The sequence below is a fragment of the Elephantulus edwardii genome, unplaced genomic scaffold (genome assembly GCF_000299155.1).
Source record: "Elephantulus edwardii isolate Elephantulus edwardi_28Jun2011 unplaced genomic scaffold, EleEdw1.0 scaffold00318, whole genome shotgun sequence".
In the NCBI taxonomy this organism is placed as follows: domain Eukaryota; kingdom Metazoa; phylum Chordata; class Mammalia; order Macroscelidea; family Macroscelididae; genus Elephantulus; species Elephantulus edwardii.
The window spans coordinates 927,492-949,955 of NW_006400068.1; the positions used below are offsets into that span (position 1 = coordinate 927,492).

The window sequence follows — 22,464 nt, forward strand, 5'->3', positions numbered from 1 at the left end:
ATATATATTATATATACACACAGACACACACATATATAGTTGTTTAGTTGTTTTTGTTATGTGCTGTCGACTTGTCTACAACTCATTGCAACCCTATGAACAATAACTCAGAGCTCTGTCCTATACTGAGCTAATCTCATAATTCTGATACACCTACCCCCATTACTTCAGTCAATTCATCTCATCCAGGGTCTTCCTCTCCTGAACTGACCCTTCATCCTTCCAAGCATAATGTCTTTCTCCAAAAACTGGTCTCTCTTGGCAACATGCCCAAAGTATGTGAGATGAAGCTTCAAATTCTTTGCCTCCAAGGAGCAATTTGTTTTCATCTTTTCCAGGACAGACCTGTTTATTCTCTTGTTGGTCTATAGAAAGTTCAATCCTCCTCTCTAGCACCACAACTTCAAAGGCATCAATTCTTTTATCCTCATTGTCCAGCTCTCTGATGCATAGCAAGCAGTTACAATGAACATGGCCAGGCTCATGAACCTTGGGCTCCAGACTGATATCGCTGCTCTTCAGCACTCTGGAGAGATTCCTGAAATTGGGCTTTCTGAATGCAATTCATCTTTTAAATTCCTGACTGTCGGTGTCAAGAGTGTTGACTGTGCATCTGAGCAAGATGAAATTGTTAATACAAGTTCTCTTCTCCATCTTTCATAATGCTGCCAGTTGGTCCAGTGGAAGGCTATTTTCTTGATGTTGAGCTGCAATCCATATTGAGGATATATAATTTTTTGTTGTTGTGCATTCTCACATAGGAATTGACTCACAGATGACCCTTCAGCAGATTTTCAGAGGCAGTAAATCTCACAGGAAAATACATTCTTCTCCAGTGTCGCATCAGTGGATTTGAATCATGTACCTTTGGAATTGCAGCAAAGGATGTAGTCCTTGATATTCTGCAGGAAGCATTTATTTATTTTTTTTAAATTTTTAATTGAGATTTTAAACATTCATTCATTGCTGCATATTTTCCTCCCTACTTACCCTGCTGGAGTTCACTTTCCTCTTTAAAAAAAATTCTTTCACTGTTGCACAATTTCCTTCCTCCTCCCCAGTCCACTTTGTTATGCATCTCCTATTCTGGACTGTTGTCATGCAAATAATACCTAATCAACATTGCCTTTAAGCAGTTCTGCAGCAAATATTTCATTTCCTCTTCACTTTCAGCAATCGAAGTTGTGTCAACTATATCATGCGAGATAGTTGATGCGTCTTCCTCCATTCCTGATGCCATATTCTTCTTGAGTTCAGCTTTATAAAAGTTGTGTCAACTATATCATGCGAGATAGTTGATGAGTCTTCCTCCATTCCTGATGCCATATTCTTCTTGAGTTCAGCTTTATAAATTATTTATTAAGCATACAGATTGAATAAGTATGGAGAAAGGATACAACCTTGATGCCCACCCTTCCTGATTTTAAACCCATGCAGCGTTCCCTTGCTCTGTTTGGACAATAGCTTCGGTCTACGTATAGATTCCATATGAGCACAATTATATGTTCTGAGATTCCCATTCTTCTCATTGTTAGCCATAATTTGTTATGATCCACACAGTCAAATGCTTTTGTGTAAGCAGTAAAAAAGGCAAATAGACATTCTTCTGTTATTCTCTGTTTTCAATCAGTATACATCTGATATCAGGAATGATATCTCTGGTGCTGTAGCCTCTTCTAAAACCAGCTTGAACTTCTGGTAGTTCCCTGTCAGTGTACTGTTCTGGCCGGTTTTGAGTGATCTTCAACAATATTTTGATATTTTTTGTTAATTTCCACATTCTGTCAGACCACCTTTCTTGGGCATGGGGACAAATATGGATCTATTCCAGTCAGTTGGCCAGGTAGTTGTCCTCCAAATTTCCGGGCATAGATTGGTGAGCATGTCCAGGGCTGCATTTGTTGGTTGAAACATGTCAAATGGTATTTCATTGATTCCTGGAGCCTAACTTTTTGTCATTGCCTTCAGTGCAGCTTGAACTTTATCTTTTATCACCATTGGCTCTTATTCATATGGTATTTCGTGAAATTTATCAGTGTCAATGAATTCTTCTAGGTACAGTGACTCTGGATATTCCCTCCATCTTCTTTTGATTCATCCTAGATTATACAAAATTGTGTCCATAGTAATACTGCAACTCCAAGGTGGAATTTGTTTTTCCAGTTCTTTCCACTTGAGAAATACCAAAAGAATTCTCCCCTTTTTATTCTTTGACTCCCAGCTCCCTGCAAATTTCACCGTAATATTTTGTTGGGAGGTTATCATGTCAGTCTTACAATAAGAGTTAGAAAGTGGTATTTGTTGTCTTTATTTGCATTTCTTTGCTTTGTAATGAGGTTGAAAATTTATCCCATTTTTAATTATTTTTTTAAAAAATAACTTTTTTCAGTCCTTATTTTTGTGTGTCATCTTTGTACAGGGGTCATGCTAATCTTCTCTTTATCGTTCCAATTTTTTTAGTATATATGCTGCCGAAGCAAGCACCCTTATTTTTCTTTTGGGGTTCTTGCCTTTTCTTACTGATTTGTGATAGCTTGTATTATATTAAGGCTAATCACAATTGTTCATGACATGTGATAAGGTTTTTTTCTTTGTACATTTTACTCCTTGTACATGTTTTTCACTTTTATGCTCATGTTTTTCACTTTCATGCTCATTTCTCAAAGTTTTTTTAAAAATTTATTTCTAGTTACATTCATGTTTCCCTACTAGCTTCTCTTGAATAATGCTAAAAATAGTAGATTTTCTCATTCTGTTTTAAAAGCACACAACTTAATTTTAAAGATTTAAAATGTTGAGGAGGTTAATTTATATTTATAACTTGTTTTGACTAGTACTTTTCAAATGCCAGTGTGCAAAGCAGATTCTAAATTACAGAAAAATTGGAACCATCTAAATCCGGTGTTAGAACATAGAGATTTTTCAGATCTTATTTGGATTTGTTAAATCAGACTCTTTAGACCCAGAAGTCTGGCCTGTCATCAAGCTCTCAAGGAGATTCTTTTACTCTAGTCCACATCAACACTGTAGGTGAGAAATTGGTGGCTAAACTACCAAGAAGGCAAGCTTGCCCCCTGGTGGTTAATACAAAAGAAACTGCAGCATGTACTCTGCAAAGGGAGCACTGGTGACTGCTTGTTATTAAATGCTGTCAAGTTGCTCATAGCGACCCTATGTACAATAGCTCTGAACCCTGCTCTGTCCTGAGTCACCTCATTGTATCCAACACACCCACCGCCTTTACTCCAGTCACTGAGTCAATCCATCTCATTCAGGGTCCCCCTCTCCTGTGCTGTCCCTTCCCTCTCCCAAGCATGATGTCCCTCTTGCAACATACCCAAAGTATGTGAGATTGGAGCTCCAGAATCCTTCCCTCCAAGGAGCCGCCTGGGGAATTGTGCTATCAACTCACACGATTCAACCCACCAGCTGCTCCATGGGAAGAATATGGACAATCACCTCCCATGCGACTTATTATCTCTGAAAACCTGCTAGACAGTAAGCTATCGGCCAGTTCCAGCTCCATGGTGTATAGCAACAATTACTTGCAATAATGAGTTTAAGCAGAATAAAGCTTGTGAGGATGGTGGTGACAAGAGTTGTTGATGTTTCATTCTGTTTTGAACGAGGTCACTATGAGTTGGAGCTGACTCTAGCAACACCTTGGAATTTACAGTTCCTGCAGTTTACAGGAAGGAACACGGTCAACAGAGTATAAGTACATATATCAGATGTAATCTTGAGTACTCACAGCATGCAAGGATAGGAAAGGGCATTAAAATCTCTAGTGTATCTTTCCAAATTACAGATCACAAGTTTCCTCTCAAAATACTCATACAGATATCATAAAGCTACCTGAATATTTTCAAACTTGGAGGATTTGCATAATTGAATAGGACGTATATACTATAACTTCATAGTTAGTCATTGTTTGGTGGAAGGAGAACTAAAGACGGGAAGAAGTAGAGGTTATATTTTAAAACTAGACATATTTGATAAAGAGAGAAAAAAACCCAGTCCTTAATTCCAGCAATTTTTCTTTTTATTCACTCTAGGAGTTGAAGGAAGGAGGAGGTGCCGAGGAACACTGAGACTTCATGAATCTGCAATTATCTAAAAATATGTGAATGAATATTCCTGTTTACTATGATCTTGAATCTGGTGATGCAGCCATGATTGATGCTGAAGAAGAAAGCAGTTGAATGTTCAACAAATAAAAGCAAGAGCAAAGAGTGGAAATGAGCTGTGGGTCTCTACTGAGCATGAAGGTCTTCTCTCTCATTTTAGATGGGTGCCTCATGCAGGGCTTCATTCTGTAGTAGCTCAACAGCATGTAAGGACATTGAGTACGATGAGAGCAAATGGTGCTGTTTAAAATTCACTAGGATCTACTTTTTAAAAGCCAGCACTGAGCAAAATAATGCTGTACTAAGAAGAAAGTTGCTGTTAGGTGCTGTCAAGTTATGACTCTAGTGAACCTTCTCCTGTGCCTTTCTTATAATCTCTGCCATACAGGAGATTGTGATTACAAGTTCATGAGTACAGTCATCATGCCAGTCTATCTCATTGAGAATCTTTGTTTCTTTTACTGACCCTCTTCTTTGCAGGTGTGTATTTTCCCAAGGATTATGCCTTCTGACAACATGCGAGACGAAGTTTCACTATCTTCCCTCTTAGAGGCACCCGATTTGTACTTCCTCCACTACAGGTTTGCCTGTTTCTTTGGTAGTCCGAGAAGATTGTTGTTGTTGTTGTTGTTAGGTACTGTTGAGCTAACTATGACTTATAACAATACTATGAACAAAGGACTTGAACTTTACCTTATCCTGGGCCATTCTCCACATTTCTGATATACTCAAGCCCATTGTTACAGTTGCTGTGTCAATTCATCTCGTTAAGGGTCTTCCTCTCTTTCACTGAGCCTCCACTTTCCCAAGTATGATGTCTTTTCCCAAGGATTTGCCCCTCCTAACAATACGCCCTAAATATGTGAGATAAAACTTCATCAGCCCTACCTCTAAGGAGCACACCAGTTGTACATTTTCCAAGACAGACTGCTTTGTTCTTTTGCTAATTCATGATATATTCACTATTCTTCTCTAACACCACAATTCAAAAGCATCAGTTCTTGTTTGAATCAGGTGAATCTTCATCTTTAATGGGCATATTTGATCCTGAGTACCTTGGAAAGGTCCTTAACAGTAGATTTTTCTTTTGATTTCTTTTTTTTTTCTTCTTTTGATTTCTTGACTACTGGTACCAGTACAGTTGACTATGGATCCAAGCAAGATCAAATCATTGACAACTTCAAGATTTTCTCCATCTGTCATGATGCTGCCTATTGCCTATTGGCCCTTGTTAAGGATTTTGGTTTTCTCTTTAACCTGCAGCAAGCAGGATTAGTAAACTGAATATGCTAGACCTCCATTTAGATTGGCTATATCATAAAGTTTTCTTCTCACAGAATACAGACAACATGCACGTGGAACCTGATGGCAGCATGGTGGTGGTTGCATTAGTCGCCTTAAATTGACCCTCTGACTCACGCACAATATGCAATATGCAAAATGACAAATGCACTGCTCATTCCTGCACCATCTCCATGATCTCATGAGGGTCAGACTGTTATGATACCCAGGGTTTTGTTTGGCTGATTTCTTTTGGAAGTAGATCCAAGGCCTTACTTCCTAGTCCATTTTAGGCTAAACTCCATTAAAACCTGTTTAGCATTCCAGTAATGCACAAGCCTCCAATGACAGAGAAGTGGCAGCTTCACAAGAGGTACATAGAATTGGAATCAAATCTGAAAATGCAAAATGCTACCACTGAATATCATTTGGCTGCATGTATGTTTTAGTATCCTTATTATTGAATTGTTTCATTGGCATTCTTTTTGCTCTTCCAGAAAGAACAAATAACATAAAGATTGGGCCTTCCCTATAAACAAATTACCTTTGGAAATTGAAGCATGGATTTTAAAACCCAAAGTCTCTTCTAACTGGTTGTAGTCAGATTCCACAGAGGATGCATGAAGAGTTTCCACCAAGAATGGCATTCGTCCTCGTGCCTCATCATAGGAAATAGTGTGGTTCCATGTGTACGGGACACTGATGCCATCAACACTGAACAGCCGAGTTGAGTAGGCATATAACTGCCCAGCGCCTGTTTGAATGTAATCTTCTGTGTAATCCTAAAGAGAACAACATGGGTTTAAATATCATCACAATTCATAGTACATATTTTTTTGAGAGTATTATGAGGGAGCTCTGGTGGCTTAGTGGTAAGAGGTTGCACTGCCAGCCCAAAGATACATGGTTCAAATCCACCAGCTCCTCTGTGGGAGAAAGATGTGTAGTCAACTCCCATGCAGTTTAACTGCCTAAGAAAATATGCTGAAGGGGCAGCTATGTACCAACTTCATGGTACATAATAACAGCAGCTACTAAGAGATACAGGAGGAGGCCTGGTAGCATAGCCCACTGAGATTTGTGCTAAGGCCATGCTCTCTGGTGGCTAGAATCCACCAGTGGCACTTCAAGAGGAAGATGAACAACCTCTTTCTGTGTGATTTACAGCCTTGGACACCTGATGGAGGGTCAGCTTTGAGTTGGTTGCAACTTGTCACCAATGAAAAGGACAGGAAAAAAGGAGTTAGAAGCAAAAAAAACCAAACAAACGAAACCCTACATAGTTTTGAATAAAATTGTGATTCTATATTAGCAATCAGGAAAGAATTTAAGTTTGAACCTTTTTATTATGTGTACATTAGTTTGATAATTATACTGCCACAGATTATAGTATAACAGGGACAAAAGGTTGTAGGTGGAAAGTGTAAAAGGTTCTTTAATTTCTTACTTAAAGAAATCTTCAAAAAAAGATTTTATATGGAAAAATTTCAAGAATAGTATACAGAAGCTTAATAGAAGTAACTTAAATCAATATAGGAATGGCCTTATTCCTGATTAATCAGGATGATAAAAATACAAAGAGACTACAAACTTTCTTGCCTTTAATGATTTTTAAACAAGGACCAAAAAAAGTTTTTCTAAATTTAGAGTTTACACATTTACTCCCTAAAGTGTGCAAGGTTCTTAGCCGTCTTTCCAAGGCTTTTGGCCTCTTACTCTTTTCATTACTCCAGTAAACAGGGAAGGCAACCAAACTTAAGTATTAACAGCAAAGAAAAACCCCCAAACCCAAATCTGTTGCCATTCAGTGGATTCTGACTCATAGTGACTCTGAAATAAGAGATAATGTCCGCATGGGGTTTCCAAGGCTGTAATCTTTATGGAAGCAGACTGATTACAACTTTCTCCCATAAAGCATCTAGCAGGATCACACTGTTGACTTCTTGGTTGATAGCCAAGTGCCCCTAACCTCGGGGCCACCAGAGCACCTCAGTGGGAAAGCGTGCTTTATTGAAATTTTACCTTCACAGTGACATCAGCTGGTGATTGAAGTTGTAGAACATACCCACTCACAATGATGTCTAGCAGCAAAGCACCATCGGAATCTAAGCCCCTGGCAATATGAGTCATCCGCAAGATTTCTCCTGGGGATTACAATGCATTCATTTTCGAGAGAGAGAGAGAGAGAGAGAGAGAGAGAGAGAGAGAGAGAATGAATTTCTGTAAATGAAGAGCCAATTTACCTTACATACACCAGTTCAGCTATGTCACTCTAATTCAAACTTGAAGGAGCACAGACAATAAGGGAATTAACATTTAACATACCCTCTCTTCCTTGAACTAAAGAATTAGGTCTAAAATTACTATTTATATGACAAAAATGCAGCATATCATCATGTGAAGGATTCCACACTTAAAACTCAAGCAACAGTAAGGCAGCTCTATAGAAATGAAGGGCTTGAGAGAAGTAATGAATAGCTTTACTGGCGAGACTGGCAGCCCCCATAAAACCAGCCATGGGGCTTTGTTCTTCTTGCCACTTGAGAAAATAGTAAATGGCTGCTTAGATAAGTGGAGGGACATGAATAGATCCACTTGTCTTCTGGATTGTCGTTATGTGTCATCAAGCCAGAACTGATTCATAGCTCACCTTCCATCAGTCTTTAGAGTTTATAAACAGCATGGGAGGAGAGTGCCCATCTTTCTCCCATGGAGTAAGCTAGTAGATTCAAGACTCCATTGGACACAGTAGAATTGCCCATAGGGTTTTCAAGGCCATAGATCTTTATGGAAATAGTCTTCTTCATCTTTGTTATACGAAGTGGTTGGTGAGTTTGAACCACTGACATTTCAGTTAGCAGACAAATGCTTTAACACAGTGCTACCAATACTCCTCTGGGCTGATTAAATGCTAGTTAAGTATAAGTCCTTCTTCAGCCCTTTCCCTAGGGATCACTTCCAAAGTGGTCGTAACCTTTAAATAGGCTTAACATAAAGGTTTTTACCAAGGTATATGCAGAAGATTCATGAATAGTTAAAACTAGCTATTAGACTAAATATAAAAGTAAAATGCTTTTGTTTATTTATTTCCATTTAGGGGTTGTTGTGGTTTTTTCTTATAAAGAACAGCTATATGGTATCAGACCATCCAGTTAGCTGGTAAAGCATTCCATATCAATGACACGTTTTTCTGTTCTGCTCTGGCTTTTAAGACTCTCTCTAAGGATTTAATGAGAGAAAACACAGAGAACAGGAGAAAAAAAAATCAGGGTATAAAACTCATTCTACTACTTAGAAACACATGGTCTCTTAAAGACTTCATGTCAGTTTAAGTTTACTAGAAAAATGTGAAATTCCTTTTATATCATTTATAAAATTTCATCAAACACTTTGAAATGATTCTCTGTAGGAATACATATTTTTCTTCATTACCAACTTTTAAAGCAATCTTTTTTTTTTCCATACACGTAGAATATTAAATTCAGCTGACACTGACCAGTTGCAAATTCTACTTGGGTTTCTCTCTTGAAGACAGCATTGGTGAGAGTAAAACCATTGACTGCTTCTCCTATTTCCTTTGCTGTTGTCCAATAAATGGGATTTAAAATAGAAACTATTTTTCTCATTGCAGGACCTAAAGAAGAGAAGATACATTAGGTAACAAAGCAAAATACTTACTATTTTTTAACTGTACCTTATTCAGTTAGGTGGTGAAAAGACTGAGATTGTTTACAGCTTCAGTTTGTTTGGCTCCACAATCAACACTCTTGGTACCAGGAGCCAGAAAATCAAAAGGCAAATTGCATTGGGAAAGTCTGCTGTCAGAGACCTCTCCAAAGTACTGAAGAGCAACAACATCAGTTTGGAGACTAAGGTGCACCTGATCCAGGCCGTAGCCTTTTCAATTAATCTCTATGTGTCAGAAAGCTGGACACTGACTAGGGATGTTAAAAGGAAAGCTGATTGATGCCTTTGTGCTGTGGTGCTAGAGAAAAGTATTGAATATACCACGGACTGCTAGTAGAAACAGGCTCACCCTAGAGAGAGTGAAACCAGAGTGCTCCTTGGAGGCAAGGATTTTGCAGCTTCATCTGACATATTTTGGGCATGCTGCTAGGAAGGACCAGTCCTTGGAGAAGGATGTTATGCTTGGACAGCGCAAAAGAGGACAACACTCATACTCAATGAGATGGATTGATTCAGTGACTAGGGTAATGATAGTAGGTGTGTCAGAGACAATTAGGTGGCACAGGATAGGGCAAGGTTTAGGGCTATTGTACATAGGGTCACTAGGAGTTGCAAGTTACTGGCAGCACATAACAACAACACAACAAACAATCTTGAAAAACTATAAAACAAAACACAATCCAGCACGTTTCTTTAAGAGTTTACCATAGAGGCAGAAATAAGATTATACTGATCATTAGTAGAAACACGAATGAATATGTTGTTGTTGTTGTTGTTAAGTGCCGTTTAGTTGTAGACGATTCATAATGACCCTGTGAATGAAAGACCTGAATACTTGTATAACCTTCATCATTTCTCCAAGTCCATATGGTTTCTGGAGGCAAGCTATTTCAGAAGTGGATGCCACTCCTTCTTCCAAGCTTGTTTTAATTGGGGAGCTCCACCAAACACTGTCCACCATGGGTAACCATTATTGCCTTTGACACATCAGTGTCACAGTGTTTAGCATCACAGCAACCACAAGTTACCTCTATACAACAAGTGGACAGACCAGTGCTATACCACTTAGAAGAATGTTTGACCAAAAACAATTAAAACCAGGCCTGAGGGCTGCAGATTAAAATCACCCACCTCTGGCTTGGTAGCATTACTTTCTGTTCACTAGGCCAACTGAGCTCTCTCTATGTTGTTGTTATTGTTGTTGCTGTTAAGTGCTGTCAGTTGTTTTAAAAAAAAAATTAATAAGGCTTGTCAGCAAAGACTTACCAAGACTACGAGGTACATTGGTAATTTCAGCATGTATTATTCTAGTATCAGAATTAGGGCTATCTGTTACTGTGGCATTAAGGAAAGCAATTCCAAATTCAACATCATTAATATATCCATTAACACTTCCTCTGGCTCTCTGTGGCCCACCTATTGGAAGAAGGAAAAAGAACTTCTGGATAAGAAAACAATTCCATCAGTACTCTAATAGAAAATTAAACACATCACATTGATTCTGATTCATAGCAACACTATAGGACTGAATAGAATTTCACCACAGGGCTTACAAGTTGGTAAATCTTTATGGAAACAGACTGTCACATCTTTCTTCCATGGAACCTGGTGGATTCCAACAGCTGACCTTTGGGTTAGCAGCCCAGTGCTTTAAACCACTCTGACCTCAGGGCTCCTTCCATCAACATTACATGAGAGAAAAGAAGGTCAATATTCAGAGATGCTACAAATCTCTCCTAGAACATCAAAAGATCTGGTGACATCTGAATTTAAGAGAGGAATAAATAAGCTTTTGAAACATTCTAATTTCATGTAACATTCATCCTTCCACATAAATCTAGGATCTTTCAATCCACATCATAGTATTATTTCACAATCCAAAGAACACTCAGCATCCAAACCCAAAGCCAAAATAAAGTACAGTATGTGTTTTTGTTGGTGGTGATGAAATGATGATGTTAATGGGAATTTATTGAACATGTCATAATAACTAAATATGTGTTAACTCTTACAGCACTACCAACAGCCCTGTAAGGTAGATTTAAGTAGAGACAGTTTTCAAATTAGAAAACTGAAATACACAGAAGTTTAGTGACTCTTCCCAGAAATAAGCAGTAGAATGAGAATCTGAACATAGATCAGCTTGGCATAAAAACTTATAGTTTTTGATTTCTCTCATTTTTTACGAAGACACAGAAAGGTGGGTTCAGCCCTTAACCTTTTTTCCAGGTGTTTGACAAAATAGGTTTGGGGTATCTAGGGTGCATTGTTTAGTTTTGGGTTTTAAGAGTAAGATTTCTGTCACAGAAGATATTAGGGTTTATTGAGTTCTTTACTGTGAGGGAATGACATTCATGTTGGAAAATGTTTAGCTTTGAAAAAAAATAGAGTAAGATATTATACTGTTGACAGTGCCACAGAATTCATATCAATATAGTTACACTGAAAAACAATTATACCTTATTTTTTTAAAAGTATTTCTAAAAAAATTTAATGTATTTTCCCCACTGTTTGACAAAATTATTGGTTGCTAGCCACCAGCAACTCCATGGGAGAAAGATAAGCAATCTTTTCTCATGTGATTTACAGCCTGAAAAACCTGTTTTAACTTTATGATAAAGAGTGAGAGCAAGAGAGAGTGGGAGAGTGAGAGGGAGAAAGGGAAAGGGCATGGGGAGGGAGAAGAAAGAGGGAGGGAGGGAGGAGGGAGAGAGACAGAGAGAGAGAGAGAAAAACACCTAGAGTTAGTGAATGTTACATAAACAAATAGCATCCATGACAAGACAGGAAGCATCTTGGGAAGAAGCAGGTAGTGAGATGAATAAATTACTCATTATTTGAGATCTTGTGTTTGAATATATATTTTTTTCACCCTAATCTCAGCACTTTTCTTTATTTATGCTACCCTTCTAAACAATAAGATGGAAATAGATACAATCACAAAATGAGGCAAGAAGGGAGAAAAGCAAGAAAATTAAATGGTGAAGAATAATGATGAAAAAGCAGGGTAATTACAAATTTTTGCTTTCTTAAAATTTTGACACAAAATATGTATTTGAATATATTTTTAAGACAGTCATTAGTTGTTTCAAATGCTATTATGTATCGAACAGTAGGGAAAATATGACTACAGTCAACCTCAAAAGAATGAATAAATATGGTACCTCATTATTTTAATTTATATTTATTAAACTTATTCATTACTATTATGAGAGAAAACTTATGAAAAATACTGATTCATTTGCTGGAATACATTAATTTGCTAATCAAGTTTCATGTCAAGGGGGTAGGAGAAGACATGAAGCTCACCTTCATAGAACTTTCATGGTAATAGAAATAGACATTAATAAGGATGACACAAGTAAATGTAAAGTTTAAATGAAATATGTTCAAAGAATCTAATACAGTTGTTAAGTGCCGTCAAGTCGTAGACAACTCATAGCGACCCAGTGAACTAAAGACCTGAACATTTTTATAACTTTCATCGTTTCTCCATGTTTATAGGTTTTCCGGAGGCAAGCCATTTCGGAAGTGGATGCCACTCCTCCTCCCAAGCTTGTTTTAATCGGGGAGCTCCACCAAACACTTTCCGCCATGGGTAACCGTTAGGGTATAGAGAGAAGTAAAAATAGAATGCCAACATGGGGGAGATTTAGACCTTAATTAAAGCTTTGGTGGGGGTAGAGGAAGAACGTTCTAGGTAGAAGAAATAACATGTTGAAATTTTTGTGAGGCATTAGAGAGAAGGGGGCGGGGAGTGGCTTGTCACATCTAAAAACCCAAAAGGATCAAACAAGATGAGAGTGATGGTTACTATATTCAAGATCATGTAGGAAAGTAGGTCATAGGGCCAAGGAGGTCCTAGTAGACCATTTTTGTCTTTACCCTTAGTCCTAAACAGGGGAAAGATAAGACAATTAATTATTCTGAGACATTATTAATAAGGTTAGTTGGTGGCATTTTTTTTCAGAGTTTGAAGGCATTTTTATTTGATTATTGATTTTACCTGCAAAATTAGCAAAATGAAAATTTTATTTAATATTAGTGAGTGTGACATTAAGGATCTGTTTTTATATTTCATTATTGGAAATCTAAAGCAATATGACCCTTTGAGATAGTAACATAAGTCTTGAAAAGAATTCATTGAATCACTAATCTTTGTCTCCACAATTCCTATTTTTATGGTATCTATGATCTTCCATCTTGACATTTGTTATTTAACTCTCACAAAATAACTTCTCTTGAGTCTCCCTTCTTCTCAGAAGTCTCCTAGCTTTTGATTAGATCCTTATAACTGTCTTCCAGTCTTCTACAATCCAATCAGTAGATCTATTTTGAACTTCCTGCTAATGGAGCCTAGACAACACCAAGTGGTGCACTACAAAAGACCTCAACAGAAACCATACCTATTTTTTTTAAGCCTAAAGATCTTCAGCAACTCCCTTATATGTTGAACAGATATACTGAACCTTGACAGGTTGTAGTTGTTGTTGTTAGGTGTCATCGAATATGGCTCATAGAGACCCTATGAATGACAGATCTAAATCCTATCCTATCCTGTGCCATCCTCATACTTCCTGACACATTAGAGTCCACTGCAGCAGTCATCATGTCAATCTACCATTCTCTCCTTAGCTGACCCTCTACTTTTCTGAGCATCAGGTCCCTCTCCAAGGAACAGCCTCTCCTAGCAACATGCCTGAAGTATGTGAGGTGAAGCCTCATCATCTTACCTCTAAAGAGCACTCTGGCTGCAACCTCCCCAAGATACATTTGTTCTTTTGGCAGTGTATATTCAGTACTCTTTCCAACACCAACACTCAAAGGCATCTATTCTTCTGTCATCTTTATTCACTGTCCAGGTCTCAGATGCACAGCAAGTTATCAGAAAGACCATGGTCTGAATCAGGTGTATGTCAGTCCTCACACTAACATCATTATTCTTCAATAATTTGGAGAGTTCAGTAACTGCAGAGTTTCCCGGTGCCATACACCTCCTTATTTCCCAACTGCTGGTACCAAGGATGTTAACTGTGGATACAAGTAAGATGAACTTGTTGACAGTTTCAATTTTTTCTCCATTTATGATATTGCCTATTGGTCTAGCGGTAAGGATTTTTGTTTTCTTGACATTGAGATGTAATCCATTTTGAAGGTTATATTCTTTGATCTTTTACAAAAAATACTTCAAGTACTCCTCACTTGCAGCAAGCAAAGTTGTGTTATCCGCATAATGCAGTTTATTGATGACACTAACTCTGATCTTGATGTGACATTTCTCTTCATAGAGTCCAGCTTCTTAAATAATTTTTTCAGCATATAGATTGAATAGGTATGGAGAGAGACTACAACCCTCATGCATTCTCTTCTTATTTTTAAACCATGTAGTATTTAGACTGACAATGTCAATCTGGAGACTAAGGTACACCTGATCCAGGCCATAGTCTTTGCAATTACTTGCAACACATCAGAAAGCTGGACATTGACTAAGGATGATAGAAGGAGAATTGATGTCTTTGAGCTGTGGTGCTGGAGAAGAGTGTTGAATATTCCATGGACTGCTAGAAGAACAAACAGGTTTGTCCTGGAGAGGGTGAGATCAGGCTGTTCCTTAGAGGCAAGGAATCTGAACCTTCGTCTGACATTCTTTGGCCATATTGCAAGGAGGGACCAGTCCTTGGAGAGAGACATCATTCTTGAAAGGGTGGAGGGATAGTGCAAGAGAAAGGAAGACTCTCACCCTAGATAAGATGGATTGATTTAGTGACTGGGGTACTGGGAATAGGTATAATCAATAAGATTGGAGCAAGATAGAGCAGGGTTTAGGACTGTTGTTGTACGTAGGGTCGCTATGAATCACAGGAGATTGGACATCACATAATAACAACAACAGTATTCACTTGCTCTCTTCATACAACAGCCTCTTGGTCCAGGTCCAGGTTTCACATGAATACAATTAAGTGCTTTAGGATTCCAATTCTTCTCAATGTTGGCCATAATTTTATATGATCCACACAGTCAAATGCCTTTACATAGCCAATAAAGCATAAACAGAGTTTTCTAGTATTCTTTGCTTTCAGCCAGGATCCATCTGACATCAGCAGTCTGATGTCTAGTGCTACGGCCTCTCCTGAATCCTGCTTGACTTTCTAGCAGTGCCTTATTTATGTACTGCTCTAGCCATTTTTTAAAAATAATGCTCTTCAGCAGCATTTTACCTGCATGTAATATTGATATTGTTCCATAGTATCCATACTCAGTTGAATCACCTTTGGCTCTCTTCCAGTTATCCAGCCAGGTAGCTCCAAATTTTCTGGCGTAGACTGGTGAGCACATCCAGTGATGCATCTATTAATTGAAACAAGTCAATTGATAGTCCGCTGATTCCTGGGGCTTTATTTTTGGCCAATGTCTTCAATGCAGCTTTCACTTCCTTCTTCATGACCATTGGCTTCTGCTCATATGGTACTTCCTGAAATTTGTCAGTATCAATCACTTGCTATTTGAGCTTGTCTGGATTCTATATTCCTTTTCATGTAACATCCCTCTATCACTCTACCAAAGGCTATGCCATATTTTAGGGATATATTATTTCTAAAATGTGGGGATTCCGGTGTTATCTTGATACTTTAATGATGTTAAGCTATTATTGTTTCAATTGTTTTAGTCCTTAGAAGACTGACCTTTGAGATAAGTGCTTTTAGGATTACCTAGTAGGGCCAGGAACCATAACAACTTTTTTCTAAATTCCAAGTGTTCTAGAATTCTGAATTTTTTCCCCCCATCAGTTACAATATCTAGCAATTTTGCTGACTTGGCTCCCAGCCTTTCTCCTTGACTTAAGATGCTTTCTACACTCGTGTTCTCTGTATGCCCATTCATGAATAAACAATTTCTAGTTATGTCTGTCTCTTTGACCTTCAGTCCTGGCTTTGCTTTCATCCTGAGTGTTTAGTCTCAGCTTTGCCTCCCAACTTTCTCATGCCCTTTTACCTTTTAAGCTCATAGCTCCAATTTCTAGCAATGCCTGTTGCTCCCTTTTATAAGAAATCCTGGAAGGTAAGAGCAGAGACTAAATCCCAGCCAGAAGCCTTGGTGTAGAACCACTTTCCCCAGGAAAAACTGCCTTTCTCTCTATTCCCCAATTCATCCTCCCTGATTTGGCATGATTTTGTAGTTTTTGGGCTCAGAGTGGGATCTCTATAATAATTTGGTCACAGTATCTAAAAGACCGTGCCTAGCCGAATTTCAACAGTAAACCATGTACTGTATAAAGGCAAACAAATAGAAGAAGTGTTAGGAGCATGGGGTGCCCCTTTTTTAGAGGCAAGGATGGTGAAACGTTGTCTGACTTTCTCTGAGCACATTATCAAGTAGGACTAAATTTAGTTTCCTTTGAGCACAGTATCAGGTGGGGGATGAAAAAAGATATCATGCTGAGGAAAGAGGAGGTTCAGAGAAAGAAACGAAGACCCTTAACAGGATGGATTGGACGCAGCCACTGCAACAATGGACTTGAGTTTGTTGAAGATCATGTGGCTGATGCAGGACAGGGTTAAGTGTTGACCTGCTGTCACAGGGTCACTCGGAGTCGTGGTCCACTTGATGGCACACAACAACAAGAAGTCTAATTTAGTTGCTTACCTGGACATGCTTGTAGATTGCATCTGGATACCTGAGTTGCGTCTCCTGCACAGGAGAGGCCGTTTTTAGACGGCATGGGATTGTTGCACAGTCGTTTCCGAGTCTTTTCCCCTCCTCCGCACGAGGTAGAGCAGCGGCTCCAACTATGCCAGTTCCCCCAATTTCCATCCACTATGAAAAAAAAGGATGACATAGTCAGGATTACCATGTCAGATAGGAAGTATCTGGTGACTTTATAGTCAGGATGACTTTGGCTGTACAACTCCTAGTTTAAGATTTGAAAGGAAAAGTCTGCTAAAATAAGCACAAATTGAACTGTTCTACTGCCAGGAGTCGGGAAGCTCACCGGGACACACGTCAGTGTTGCATCTCTGGATCTGGGAGTCAGGCCCCCCACAGGCTCTTCCTCCATTGGCGGGACGAGGGTTGGCGCAGGTGCGATACCGCCGCATTTGGCCTCCATTGCACGTTCGGCTGCACGTCCCCCAGCTGCTCCACGGACTCCAGTTACCATGAGCTACAAACAGAATCATTTAACATGAAAATGGAGCCCTATAAATGAAAATGTTAAACAATGACGTTCATCCAAAGGGTATGGAAAAATCTTTCTTCAAGAACTTAAAAGAAACATACAAAGCTATGAATAGGCAATTTCCAAAGGCAGATGGCCTAACTGTTGTTTTGACTAGAAATTGGGTGTACCTTCCAGAGACTATGTGGTTCCATTTAGCATACATTTATTGAGTCTTAAAATATCCCAGGAGTGGAGAGAGGGTATGAATGAGACAGTCTTTGCTCTCAAAGAGCCAAGGCTGTAACATTTAGGATATGGTAAAACTCAGATTTCCAGATATCACGTTGCTGCTGTAAAAATGTAACTTGGTGATTGAATTAAGACAGATCTGCTTGCATGCTTCCTTAAAGGAATCATCAACACTATTAAGTTACAGGCAAGGGTACCCTCATCCTTGTACTCTGGAGTTTGTTTAAATAAAATGAATGAAAAAAGACAGCCTTTGCCCAGATAAACCAATGACATATATATAGTATTATACAGCCACAACAGCAACCGTATGACATTGTGACATCTGAAACCCAAAACAGAAGAATTGAGTGACAGAATATTCTAGCTCTCAGGGCTGAAGGCTGTCATGAAATTTGAAGAAGTGTCATGGTGACTCACTGTTTCCAACACTCACTTGGACAAGGGTCATTATTGCAAAAGTCACTCTGGACATCGCTGCCTTCACATTTGCTTCCTCCGTACTGGGGGGCAGGGTCCGAACAGTCCCTGGATCTCTGCCTGGAACCTCCTCCACAGGACACAGTACAGGCACTCCAGCTGGCCCATGCTGCCCACTTGCCATCAACTGGTGTTAGAAAAAACATATGTATTATTATCTAAGAGTGATCAGCTGAAACTCTGGGCATTGTTAGGTTATGTGATGATCTTGTGAGGCACAGTCAAAATGGAGTGGTGTTTTACCGATGTAAACCAAAATCACCATCCGGAAGGTTCCCACTCATGGTGAGCCGTCATTTAGTTTCTGAGGCTGTACATTTTTTTTTAATTTTTATTTTATTATTTTTGTGTGAGTGTACCGTCAAATCAGATCTGACTAATATAGGAGGAGATTGTCCCTCCTTCCCCGGCAGAGCATCTGGTAGATTCGAACCGTGAGCCTCTGGGATTGTAGTTGCAGCTCCTTACCACTAGGCCACCAGAGCTCCCTGAGGCTGTACATTTTAACAGGAAGAGATGACCATATTCCTCCCAAGGAATGCCTAGTGGATTTGAACCACTGACCTTTTGGTTTGCAGCCAGCAAGTATTGTACCCTGCTACCAGGGGTCTCAAGAAGTTGTTGTTGAGTACCATCAAATCAATTTCAACTCACAGAGGCCCCATATGTCAGAAGAGAACAGCCTCATAATATTCACAGATGCAGAATTCCAGACGTTTCTTTTGTAGAATCACTTTGTGGGTTTGACATGTGGACCTTAAGGTTAACAGCAAGCACTTAACTGTTGTGCCACCAGGGATGTATCCTTAGCTCAATAAGAAATAGAGGCAAATTTAGGCAAGGTCTAAGTGCTGCATTTCCCTTACCTGGACAGTGCCTTTGATTACACACTTGCATCTGTGTTTCTGCTCCACTACAGTACGACCCGTCAAATGATGGTGGTGGGCTATTGCACAGCCTCGTTCTCATCTGGGTACCTTTCCCACAGCTTTCACTACATGCACCCCAAGGTTGCCAACTGCTCCATGCTCCGTGAACTGAAAACCAAGAGGCAGCAGCTCAGGTCACAGAACTGTGTTTGTTTAAAAAACAAACAAATAAATTAACTCAGTAATGAGTTAAATTTGTCTAGAATTGAAAAGAATTGAAACAGGACCAAAAGGAAACATAACAAATGATGTTCTCCTTCTGGCTTAGTTTTCACAGGGATTTGTGTCTATAGAAAAGTTCAGAAGGCTGTCTGATGCCAAAATAAATGCTTCAAATGATCCAGAGGGGCTATTTTATTAAAATTAGATTTTGAATTTTGTAAATATACTAGTAGAAAATTTAAAAAAATTATATTTCATTAAATTTCCATATGCAGATAAAATCCAAGTGTTTAAATCTTAGCTGAGTACCATTTGTGCTTTGGAGAAAGATGGAGGAACTAGAAGCAAGGCTGTATAAAACTTCTAGAGGTGGTATTGGGCAATATCAATCACCTCATAATAACAACTTGAGGCTTAGCCTGCAAGACCACAGCTTGCAGCTTGATTCAGCTTCATGTCTGAATATGTACTCGGATCTTTCAACAACAGGATGAGTACAACGATGCAACTCTTTGAAAAATTTCTCCATTACATAATGTACATGAATTAACACCTTTCTGAATAACACACTTACCTGCTTCCTAAACAACAGAAAAAATTGACTAGCAATTTCCAAAGTGTGATATTAAGGCCTTCTGGTAACATATTACACCATCTGACCACAAGATTGGAACAACCTGTATTTCCTACCAGGTGTATGGGCTTAATATCAAAACTATGGCTTCTCTTTCATGTAAGTCAGGAACAGGTCATATTTTTTGCTTGAAAAAAATATCCTGGATATTGGTTCACAAAATATGTTTTCTTTTTCTCACCTGTTTATCCAAGATTTGAACTAAAATAGGGACTCCAAGAACCATGTTTAAATATTCTCTTAACACAACTAATAGAATGCCAGAAAAATAATTTGAAAACCAAGAAATGAAGTTATCAGTTATTGTTTGCATGCTTTGTTTGAAAACATATGTTGTACCTGGCTCTATTGAGTTTATGATTGAATTTATTAGCTATCCTTGTACTTTATAGACTCAGACCAATATAAACATAAATCTATTCTAGCTGGTAGAAAGTTGCACTAAAATGAACTTGACTAAACCTGAAAGTGAAGTTGAAAGTCTTTAAAAATAGAACAAAGAACTCGAAGCTACATCTGCATCAAGACTGCTGATGCTTAGACTCCTCATCCTCAGTTGCCACTGAGGGGCCTCTGACTCATGGGATGTCTTGTGTCCTTGTAAAACTGTGCTCTAAAGAGTTTTCAAGGGATGGTTTTCATTAGAAAAATGTGCTAAATATGTAACAAAATGTTTTCTGTTTCAAATTCCCAGCATGTAGAATTTAATGACATTAATGGTGGTCATTAAGCTGTGTAACCATCATCGGTATATGTTTCTAATATTTTCTATCGCTCTTTTTTTTTTAATTTTCTATCACTCTTAACAGATTTTTCAGAAGTAGACTATTAGTCCTTTCTTCTGATTTACTTTTGAGTGAAACCAAACTTTTAACCTGGTTATCAGTTAAGCTCATTGACCATTTGCATCATTCAATACCCAAAATGCAAACCAACAAAAACCCTAAATCCACCACTGCTGAGCTGATTCTGACTCACGTGGATTATGTGCTACAGAGTAGAATTGCTCTATGGAGTTTTCTTGACTGTCATCTTGAAGGAAGCAGATGACTATGCTCTCTCCCCCCAGCATTCTGGAGTCCAGCTGCAAACTTTAGGCCAGTAGTTGTTGAATATAAACCATGTCATCCAGACACTACACCTATATTTGCATTCCTGCTCGCTTTTGCGCTCTCTCGCTTGTGCCACTCGCGCTCGCTCGCGCTTGCTTGCTCTCTCTCTCTCTCTCAAACACACACACACACACACACACACACACACACACACACACACACACGCGCGCGCGCGCGCTTGTGCTCTCCCTCTAGCTCTCCCTCTCCTCCTCCCTCTCTTTCTCTCTCCCTCCTCCTTGTGCCCCTCCAATGTCCTTCTAGCCTTATCTGCTACATGTCACCTCTGGTAGCCCAGTGGTAGGGAGGTGCACTGCCAACCCACAGTTACACAGTTTGCAGAAGACCAGTGGGTAATCTCCTCCTCTCATATGACTCACTGCCTCTGAAAATCTATTGTTGGCGAGGTGGGGGGTGGGGGGGCTCAGCTATAAATTAGTTCTGACTCAATGTCTCATACAGTAACATTCTTTCCGAGGGAGCTCTGTGGCACAGTCCTTAGTGAGTTGTCTGCCTAACCTAAAGATTGCTCATCTCCCGTGGTTCAAATGCACCAGCAGATACTTGTAAGAAAGATGAGAAATGTCCTCTCACTACATTTTATAAGCTCGGATGCCTAATGGAAGGTCACTATGAGCTGGGACTAATTTGAGACCAGTGGGTTTGAATTTGATTTCTTATTTTAAAACCTAGGATTCTTGGAGGAATGATTGACTCCAACAGTGGGGCAAGAAAAGGAAAACATGCGACTGAAATATCTATTTACACTGGAAAGTAGTGCTAATAGAACAGCTGCCTGTCAGAGAGCACTGCAGCTAATCGAAGGAGTCTCTACCAAGTAAATCTGAGCCAATTTGAGTATCACAGTAAATAAGCATAATTATTTATAAATTACGTAATAAAAGAAAAACTGTACTTAGTGATATAAGTGAAAATAGAAAGAAATAAGAGTTATTTTTTCCATGAGGCCACCAGGGCTCCCTTTTTAAAATAGAAAAATAATGGTCAAGTAGAAGATATTATGGAATTAGATCATAACCCTTTTGCAAAGGTCCTAGTACTAATTGATTCAAGGGAAAAAACCCCCAACATGAATAGATGCAAAAACTAGTGCGTGAAGAATGTTTGATGAGAAATAAGATGCTTATATAGTCTCAGAGTACCTTGTCAAAATCTTTACTAAGTATAAAGGTAATAATAGCATTTAAGCAATTGAAGCTAACACCTTAAATAAGTAATTAAGCTTGATACCTCAGTCTGGGGAAAGTCAAGATAATTACCATGTGATATAATGTGCTGAGAAAGACACAAAATCATTTCTGTGGTTTTCTGCCAGAACATAAATCCTGAGTCTAATCATGAGGAAATAAATATTAAGCAAACCCAAACTGACTTTAAAAAAGTCAAGGTAATGAAAGTTAATATTTGAGAAACTGTCCCAGAGGAGACTAAAGGGATATGTCAGATAAATGCAATGTGTGATTCTGGATTTAATCTTAGATTTAGAAAACATTATAAAGGATGTAACAGAGACAGTAACATTTGAATGTAGTTTGTAGAGTAAAGAATAGCATTTATGAGATTATAGTAATGAACAATGATATTATTATTCCTTCTCCCTGCCATTGAGTTGGAACAAATCTATAAT

General features: G+C 38.7%; 1 protein-coding gene across 1 annotated transcript in view; it reads right to left on the reverse strand.

Moving 5' to 3' along the window:
• Positions 1-22,464, reverse strand: part of HMCN1 (hemicentin 1) — a 763,653-nt gene that overhangs the window by 46,895 nt on the left and 694,294 nt on the right. Inside the window, exons 91-98 of the mRNA XM_006901311.1 lie at positions 18,849-19,019; positions 17,939-18,109; positions 17,086-17,256; positions 16,740-16,910; positions 10,362-10,511; positions 8,905-9,042; positions 7,431-7,552; positions 5,953-6,190 (exon numbers count right to left, since the gene is read on the reverse strand). Of these exons, the coding sequence (XP_006901373.1) occupies positions 5,953-6,190; positions 7,431-7,552; positions 8,905-9,042; positions 10,362-10,511; positions 16,740-16,910; positions 17,086-17,256; positions 17,939-18,109; positions 18,849-19,019 (1,332 nt within the window). The remainder of the gene's footprint in view (positions 1-5,952; positions 6,191-7,430; positions 7,553-8,904; positions 9,043-10,361; positions 10,512-16,739; positions 16,911-17,085; positions 17,257-17,938; positions 18,110-18,848; positions 19,020-22,464) is intronic.